This window comes from Cyprinodon tularosa, unplaced genomic scaffold, assembly GCF_016077235.1.
Source record: "Cyprinodon tularosa strain WSP-4 unplaced genomic scaffold, ASM1607723v1 ctg40, whole genome shotgun sequence".
NCBI classification, from domain to species: Eukaryota; Metazoa; Chordata; class Actinopteri; order Cyprinodontiformes; family Cyprinodontidae; genus Cyprinodon; species Cyprinodon tularosa.
The window spans coordinates 549,760-559,207 of NW_024039119.1; the positions used below are offsets into that span (position 1 = coordinate 549,760).

General features: G+C 35.4%; 1 protein-coding gene across 3 annotated transcripts; it reads left to right on the forward strand.

The window, feature by feature from the left end:
• The first annotated feature begins 211 nt into the window (after positions 1 to 211).
• LOC119791750 (dynein regulatory complex protein 1-like) lies at positions 212 to 4,966 on the forward strand. Of its 3 annotated transcripts, XM_038298034.1 has the most exons (6): positions 215 to 607; positions 1,110 to 1,482; positions 1,606 to 1,743; positions 2,362 to 2,448; positions 2,528 to 2,611; positions 4,784 to 4,966. In XM_038298034.1, the coding sequence occupies exons 2-6, from the start codon at positions 1,282 to 1,284 to the stop codon at positions 4,880 to 4,882; spliced, it is 609 nt and encodes a 202-aa protein (XP_038153962.1). In that variant the 5' UTR covers positions 215 to 607; positions 1,110 to 1,281; the 3' UTR covers positions 4,883 to 4,966. The 3 variants fall into 3 exon arrangements, with proteins under 3 accessions (XP_038153963.1, XP_038153964.1, XP_038153962.1); XM_038298035.1 differs by lacking the exon at positions 2,528 to 2,611 and having other exon boundaries at positions 212 to 607; XM_038298036.1 differs by lacking the exons at positions 1,110 to 1,482; positions 1,606 to 1,743 and having other exon boundaries at positions 212 to 607.
• The last annotated feature ends 4,482 nt before the right edge of the window (positions 4,967 to 9,448 follow it).

The following is a 9,448-nucleotide window of genomic DNA, read 5'->3' on the forward strand; positions in this document are numbered from 1 at the left end:
AATGTTCTTAATCAAAATAAACAAAATTAAACTTAATTTTATATAGAAGAGCAAATGTCATTATATTAAAAAAAAAAAAAGAAAAGAAAAAAAGAAAAAAGATACGGTTAAAAACTATTTAATGTAATCGATTTTGGTTTCATGAACAAAAATGAAAGTTAATTAGCCGAAATAATTTTATGAATGTTTAGAATCCATTTGGTTTGTGATTCCCAACTCTATAACAAGTTGATAAAACAAGTAGAATGTGCTCTTAAATTTGGATGTTTGTCATTCCAAAACTTCCTCTACTCTAAGTAAACTGTAAAAACAGCGCAAAAAAATAAATAAATACATAAAGCTTCCTGCTACGTTGTAGGTATCCTAGTTTACGATGGTCTTTGAAGGCAGCACTAGAAGCAGTTGGTGACTGTTGCCATAGAAACGTTTATTAACAAACGGCGAGCCGTTGGTGTGTCCAACAAAAGCGGACATTTTCCTGTTGCTTTTAACTTTGCTTGGTTTATATTTACGGAAAAGAAACTTTTTTAGCGGTATTCGTAATACGTGAAATCAAAGCTTCAAAATGGAGAAGGAAGAAGGAAAAACTGAAGAAAGACCAGGGAGAGTGAGTAAAAAAGTTTCACATCTTCAAAACAACCGTTTTTCTCGCCGGACGTTGCTACTTTAAAATTAGGAAGCTTTGGCAAACTGATGGTTATAAATGTTGGCACAAATCTGTAATATGCCCACATTTCTATATGTTTTTAAAATAACTAGGAAGTTTAGAAAGCTCGATTTGTCACAAACTTAAAGGTTTTTTTTTTTTTTTAGATAAATTTAAAATTAGATACATTTTAAATATTTAGATAAATTAAAAATATTTTTTAGATATATTTTTTAGAAGGGACTGAGTGGACTTGTTTCCATGGTTACTGGCTCTGGCCACAGAACTGCCCTTTGCCAGAACTTGAGGTCATCTGAAGTGATACCATATAATTTCAGAGGAATAATCAATTTTATAGGTTTCCTATAGCACTTTTTAAATGGACACCCTCCAGCCTTGAGGGTCAGCATTGAGTATTTTGTCAGAACACAGAATAATGCAAAATTAATCTCATTATCCTTAGAGGACAAAATATCTGCAGAGAGATCTGAACACATTCTTGTCAAACATCCAAGCTGAAGCTGATGCCAAAGTGGTGGCGGAGAGGAGACGGAGGGCTGCAGCTCAAACGAAAAGGTAATTACTCAGTTTAGTATGCATGGTACCGCAAATCTTAACACAGGCCTTTATTCTTTATGTATTTATTATTACTCAGAGAGGAGTTGTTGGAAAATGATTCAACTTTAGTAAAAAAGTGTGATGAAGAATTGAGAGGATTATTAGATATGAGTCAAAAATCCACCACTGAGGAAATGCAGAAAGCCTTTCACAGACAACAGCAGCTATATGAAACTCTCTTCCAAAGCAAGATGAATATCATTCCTGAGCTTCAGCAGGTAACTATTCAGTTATTATCACTATTTAGATAAATTGCTGTAATGCAGTTTTAGGCTCATCAGTAAAGGTAAAACTCATATTTTAACACCTTATTTTTATTTTTAACACCTTATGGTGAACAGGAGCTGGAGAGTAAAAATAAAACACATTTAGACATCTTGAAGAGGAATGAAGAGGATATTAATGTGATGACTGAGCAGATGAAGGAGCAAATGCAACTGAAGGTAAAAGAGTACCGGGAAGAGCTGATTCAAAAAGTGGTAGGACCGACCGCTGAGCAGGATGTGCTTTAAATGGTTTGCTAAAAGCTCCCTAATTTTCCTCGGACAGCTTTTAGAAAACTAAGAAACAAAGTCATTCTTTATGGTCATTAATTTGGTATGTATTCCATCTTTTTGTCTAAGATTCTGCCAAGAGGATTGATTATATGTTTGACATTTGATCATACCAAAAGTTTTGTCCTTGTCTGTAAGCAGGAATCAGATGATTGTTGGTGTTAAACACTGTATGAAAGACAAGGGGTACAATGACTAAGTTTCACTTCTTTATTCCCCTTTCCAAATATAAGCACTCAATTATAGAAATTACATAATTATATATATAATTAATTATACATAACTGTTGCATGTGTTAAAATGTGTAATTTTACTGGATCGTCTGAAATAAAATTACACATTCCTTCAACATGTGTTTTGTTGCATAATGATCAAGGCCAAAAATGTATTCATCCCCAACATGAATGTATTATAACCTCTTTACAAGCTCTATTTGTTTTAATGCTTTAGCATCAGAAGCCTGTAAAATCCGGGATTTGGCTCAACTTGTTTAGCTTGTTTTGCTACCATTACCAAACATTACTATGGTGTTTGTTTGGGCAGAGACATCATCAGGAGGAAATAAGTGCTATACTCAGCAATGACATGGAAGAATGGGACCAAGGCCTGAAAAAAGTTTTGGACAGAGAGGTTAGAAAACACACGCAAACGTGAAAAATCAAATATTTAGTTTTCCTCCATCCATTAACTGTGAAATTACTGATTGTAGCTCAAGGCAAGTGACGAGAGGGAACTGAAATTTGAAGAAGTATTGAAGCCTCTGGAGGTTGAATCAGACTTCGAAAGTATTGTGGTAAGTAGAAATTTGACAGAGTGTAGAGAGGTCTTACTTCTTGCAAATCACTATCTGAGGATTTAGTTTTACTTATTCTTCTTACACAATGTAAGGTTCAATGATGATATTTGTAAACTTACATAACTTACATAAATATTTATTCAAAGGATCACACTATTGACCTTGACCCTTAAATAGAAGGTAATAATTTATTTCTGATAACACTACTACACACTCTGGTGACAAACAATAAAAATAATTCAAAATAAACTAAATAAGCTTCAAACTGAATAATCTTGAAAGAACTCTGTAATGAAGGTCTTCATTACTTGGTGGCACAACACTTAAAATGTGTTAAATAATAAAAGAAATGCATGATGAAGGAAATGAAACGGATACAAACTGATTGAAATGGCTTATTAATGGTGGTTTCGGTGGCATCTCAGCTGGAACTGATAATGTCTTCCATGTCTTTTCATCTCTAGAAGATAAATTTCACTTTTAATTAGAGTTCAAGAGAGCATGTTTAGTTTTTTAAAGACACAACCCACAGCTAATATGTCTGTATGCTTTTAATGTGTTACTTAGCTTGCAGTTAAATTAAATATACCATTAAAGAGAAACTTCATCACTTCTCCAAGGATGATTAAATTCAGGTGCACTAATTACTTTCACTAGTTGTTAGGAATATAAAATAAAGAATCATGCAAACTGCTTCAATTTGCTGAATAATGGTCACTTTTAGGAGCTCAGTAAAATAACTCCTAATATTTATGCATGCTGAAGACAATTTATTAAACCTGACTGAGTTCAGAGATGCTCCCAGTTATCGTATGACTGCAGCAGGGCAAGTAAGATCTATTAGGAGCATATTGGGTGAGATCTATGTATGGAGAATCTGCACAGAATCCTGACCTTTTCCAGACACAGCACCATTTGGTTAAACAGAACTTACACTCTAAGACCATTTTGTTCAAAGAGGCATGTTACTAATGATACTGCCACCTGTGGCCAAAACACTAAACTGCAGCCCTCTTCTGCTCGTTCATACTTGACAATTTTTATTTTTGTTTTCATCTCATCTAGAGTTGCAATTGGTGTCTTGATTTGTGCTGGATGCTTCTGAAGTCGCTTCTGAGTATCCACAAAATTCATCTTGAATATAATACTTGCTAGGTTGGACCCATTTAACATGGACACGCTTGACGTCATATCCCCAGAAACGATGCAGGAACTTCTGACCTACAGTAAATTAAGGAAAATAGGCTACAGGCTTATAGATTCATGAACTGCTGAGGTGTCAGACTAAATCAGTGTTTTAGTCTTAAAGGGTCAAATAAAAAGGCTATTTTAAAGATATTTTTCAGTTAAAAACGTACAACATACAAGTAGATTATATTCACGTAAACACACTTTGAAAAGTCATAAAGAGCCTTTCTAGAGGCTGTTGTAGGAAAAGAAAATTAATGTATAAAAGCAAATATTTCACAGCTTTTTCCTTGCCACTATTTTCAATAATATAGTTTAGGATAGGAATTTAATAATGGAAAGGAATGTATGTTGATGCCATAACTTTATAAGTTTTAGAAAATTCATAGAAAGTTGAAAGAAAGGAAATTGTTTTGCAAGGAAAGGGGTACAATAAAAAGGTACAGCGATCACACTCGTTCATATCAGTGGGTCTGAGATTAAGACAGTTCAATTTAACTGAAGAAAGACTGTAATGATCCCTAAGAGGAAATTCAATGTGAGAATAACTCATAGGATTATTTTCAAGAAGTTGTTGTAGCTTTAGACAGGAATGATCTTCTGTAGCAGTCTGTCTTGCACCAGATCTGGAGAAGCCTCTGACTGAAGACGCTCTGTTGTTGATAAGCAGTCTGATGAAGAGGATGCTCACTGTTGTCCATAATTTTCTGTATTTTATGATGAATTCTTCATCTCCAAAAGTTCTAGAGGAGTTTCTAGAGGAGGTCTTGTTTATCAGCTTGTTTAGCTTTAACTGAAGCTCTAAGGAACCCCAGTAAAAAAGTAGACCCAGTATTTACTAAACATTTAAAGATAAAGCCACACAGATTACAACAAAAAAAATTACAGGTTTCCGAGGTAACAGTATCTATATTTGGTACCAGTGGTACACCCCCTGAGAGTTGCATTGCAAAGTGGTTTGATTTCTTTTCTCCTGTGCAGGATGTTTGGCTTCGTGGCGAGAAGAACGGGGACGACAACGGAGACAACGGTGTCACCTGTTTGCCGAGATGGACCCTGAGCAGCCAGCTGTGGCAATAGTCAACTTCATCAATAAAGTCATGCTGGGACCACAGCTAAGAAGATGAGGAGCAAAGTCATTGGAAACCGTGCACAGTTTAGCATCACAAGATTTTTCTGACACATTTTTAAATACATTTTGTTTATTCAAGATCTATATTTTTGTTTGCCTTTTATGCAAATAACACTTTTGTGCTATGCTGTGTTACTGTTTGTAAAACCACAATCCAGATGTAGCTGTTTTTGCAGGAAATGTTTTTTTGACAGATGTTATTTCTGCATTTTTTTTTTCCGTGCACACGGCTAAGTAGACGTTAAGTCACTGTAGTAATTTGCTATTGTAATTTAAATAAAATGCATTACTTAAAACTCTGTTTATCAGCTAATCATTCTAAGGTTTATCAAAGGGCGCTAATGGTCTTAGCTCCTGCTAGTACAGTAAACAATAGAATACAAGCTAATTACATTTGTTTGTTTTAACAGGTTACATTGTATCCATGGTAAAAACTTTGAGTCAGTGACACAGTGTGGCATTGTCTAAATTTACACCCATCAAATGCAATATGATGAGAAAAAAAAACAACTTGGCTGGATGAAAAATATAATATATATATATATATATATATAATATTTGGAGTGATTATTAGATTTTTACCTCTCACAAAAAACTATTTTTAAGTAATGGTAAAAAAAAAAAAAAAAAAAAAAAAATGGTAAATCAAGGGCCAGCACCCCCCTCCTTGGATATCTTATGCAAAACAGTACCTATTGTCACTCATTTGCAATATTCTTCTCTCTCACTGTGCAATAACACATGCCAACTACTGTGTAAACTGTGTAATTTTCTTACCCATCTCTAAGGTCAGTACATTTCTGCAGTGCAAATGCAATAACCCAAGTCAACTACTTTGTACTCTTCCCTTAGCTCTCTACTGTGCAGATATTTTTATATCTACCGTAAGTGAAACATATTCCAAGACATTATAACTTGTTTTTTTTTCTTTTTTTAATGCTTTTTCTTTGGTACTATATACACTTTTTATATTGTCTGTCGTATTTTTATCTTTAATGGCAGCTTGAAGGAGTAACCCATTGGGGTTACTCCTTCCCTGAAGGAGTAACCCCAATGGATAAATAAACTTGAGTCTAAGTCTAAATCACAACATATTTAGACCCACATTTGCAGCTAGGCAGTGATTTTTTTTGTTGTTGCTTTAAAAGATAATGTCTGAATCATTTTGTTTTTAAACAGACATTTTTCTGTACAGATACTGCTCTCCTTCTTACACACAATGTGTTATGTTAACTCTTCTTTTAATATAGATCAGAGTTCTTCAACAGGGGGTCCGCGGAGGTACTGCATGGGGGTCGCGAAAGTCTTGGTTGATTACTTTTTTTTATATTCCCTCCTGCAATTTTTTGCACTAATTAAAATGTCTTTAAATACACATTAACATGAATTCAACACACTGTAGTAAACGGATAAATGGAAGCAGAAGATGTCTTTCAGTCATCAATGCACACATTCAGCGACACACAGGAGCTCTTTCAAACCTGGGCACCATTTCATTCACAACACCTGTCCCATCAACGTGGAATCAGAAATACTTTAATAATCCCAGGGAGGGATTACTTTCGTAACATGACTCCATATGTAATAGAGTGACTATAAGACCAGTTTGATAAAACACAATTTCATACAATATATATAATTAGGGGGTCCCCGCTCCATCTCGCCATCAGTTTGGGGGTCCTTGGCTTCGAAAACTTTGAAGACCCCTGATATAGATAATTAATTAAGATGAATTAAAATACATTTTTCTGAATACCAATAATATCAAAATCTGCTTAATGAGGTCACTGTAGGTCAAATACAGTCACCATCCACAAGACAAACTACAAAGCCCCAGACACACAAAACGGCAAGATAGGGGACAAGTATAGCACACAAGTATAGCAAGAACAAAAAAAAGGAAAAAAATCCTTTAAAGACGGCAGGAAGTCAGGAGCAAAAGGAAGAGGTGGAGCCATATGGTCTAAATGAAAGGGAGTTAAGCAGCTTAGAATCATCAAAGAGCAAAGAAGTAAACAAATGTGGAAATTTAAAGTAAAAAAATTAACAACGTTAATGTTGGTTTAAGGGAAAAAAGTGAAGCTTCTGACCAACGAATGGAAAGAGAAATCAATTTTTGGGTCAGATTTGGTCATGAATGTATGTGCAGAAACAAAATCCAGAGAGCAAAACAAGACCTCTGTTCAACAGCGTTTTTATCGTATGCGTTTAGAGTCGCAAAGAGCCAGGCATGCCAGACATAAAAACAACCTACCTGGAAACTGGTAAGTGTATCCAGGTGCTAATCCAGAGTAACTACGGCTGGTGTAGGTAGTAGTCTGGAAACCTGGATAGCCTGTAAAAAACAGAGGCAATGATCTGCTTGGTCAGTCCCTCATGTAAAAAGGTTCACTTTTAATGCAGAAAATTAGCTAGGCACAAAGTATGTTTTATTCAGTTGCAACAATCTATTAACTGCTGATCCAAACAACAGATGCATTTTACAGATAAGTCACCTTTTTCTATTATGACCAATACTTTAAAATAATTTGAATCTATAGTGAAACACAAGGTCGGTTATAAAGACGCAGTAATAACAAAAAGCTTTGTGTATAATTTAAATACCAACGCTATTATAGGAAGAATTAGAGTTAAATTATAACTGAATAAACACAAATGGCCAGTAGGGGGAGCAATAAAACCACACAGGAAGAAGCTCTTGCTTTTTTTCAATGAAAATATCTTCAAACTATGCTTATGCATTCCCACTTATTGTTTTTCACTTTAAATTTTTCTGACTCTAACTAGTCTTCTGCAGTTTTCAACCGATTTCAACAATTTTGGTATCAAAACGTTCAGCTTGTTCAGGAGAATTGTGCTATATCTTTTGGTAAAGATATTTTTTTAGTTTTCACGATATTCAGCTTTTTCTGCGTTTTTTTTTGTCCCATTGAAATGCATGTAGAATTCATTTCAGCAAAATTCAGCTAAAACTTTATCATCTTCGACCTTTAACTACTGCAGCATACTTTCAGCTAGAAACACCATTCAACTTTTAAAATCTTTCCGTTTCTTTCTGCTATTACTGTTTAACTCAGCTTTTTGCTAACTTTTATAGTTTTGCTTCAGTGAAGCTTCAAACTTTAAAAGAATTTTTAAAGATTTTCAGATTTATAATGGAAGTCTATGGACGGAATTCTTCAACTGCTAGAGTGCGTGCTCTAGCTTTTGAGCTGTTCTGGTTTTTCCGAACAAATTCTTCTCACTCCCTCATTTTTCACTCAATTGAAATAAATTATACATCAAAACGTAGGGAATTTTGTCAGGATTCAGGAAATGTAACCCTCATTTGTGTGGCATGTACGGTTTTCCAACAGTTTGGCCCAGACCGCGAAGAAGTCCAGACTTCCCCAATAGAAATCCAATGAGAGACTTTCCAAAATTCACAGAAAGTGAAGCGCATTTCTCTCTGTCACTGACAGGTTCATTAAGCGTTGTCAAGGTAACCAAGCTTCAAAGGGATTTTGCCTCTGCCGCTTTAAACAGCACATTTTAATCTAATGGAGGGAGACAACACTGATTTAACATTTGGAAATGGATACAATATGACTACTGGCCATGACCCTTCCCTTCACACACAACCCCGATAGACTTTCAAAATAAGACTCCGGTGACCCTTCAAAATAAAAGCTCCTACATTAAACTCATATTTTTTTCCCCAGCATATGGCTCAACATTATGACCCAAACTCAACCACTTTTTTTTAAAAATGAGACTCTAGGACTTTTTCAAAACACACCCAACAGCAAATTTCAAAATAAAAGCCTCCCATTGCCACTTCATCTACTGCCCTAATAACAGGGAAAAAAAGTGATTTAACGATTGGAAAGTCATCAAGTATCACTGCTGGGTCTGACCCTTTTCTCAACACACAACCCTGCTAGACTTTCAAAATAAGACTCCACTGACCCTACACAATAAAAGCCTCTATATTATACTCGCGTATTAATTGATGCAAATGGCTCAGCATTATGACCCAAACTCTACCAGCTTGTTTCTATTAGACTCTAGGGACCTTTTCAAAACATACCCCGGAGCGAATTTCACAATAAAAGTCTCCCATTTACGCTCTAATACAGCATCTATTCACCCAATAACATGGAAAACCAGTGATTTCATGGCACTTTTGGGGGAGTGTTGGTCTTGTGGTTAGGGCAGTGCGCTTGTGCTCTGAGAACGTTGCAAGTATCCGGTTTGATACCAACAGCCTCCACTCTGGGTTCCTGAATATCGACCCTTAACTCCACACTGCTCCCTGAGTGCCGCACGATGGCAGCCCACTGATCCCCAAGGGGATGGGTTAAATGAGGAAAATTTCTCCAATGTGATCAATTAGTATTTATTCTCTAGGCTGCAGTGTGAAATTTCAAATTCCTGGGTTTTTTCATTGGGTGCACAATCAATGTTTCAGTTTTGTTGGAAATTTACGTATTTCTTGGTTTTGTGTTGTGAAATTTCTCGCTCTCCATTCAACC

Excerpts from the sequence above, each read along its gene's own strand:
- LOC119791750 (XM_038298034.1), top strand. The coding sequence starts at position 1,282 with ATGTATTTATTATTACTCAGAGAGGAGTTGTTGGAAAATGATTCAACT. Across the intron at positions 1,483-1,605 it reads TCATTCCTGAGCTTCAGCAG|GAGCTGGAGAGTAAAAATAA; the intron begins GTAACTATTCAG and ends TATGGTGAACAG. Across the intron at positions 2,612-4,783 it reads CAGACTTCGAAAGTATTGTG|GATGTTTGGCTTCGTGGCGA; the intron begins GTAAGTAGAAAT and ends TCTCCTGTGCAG.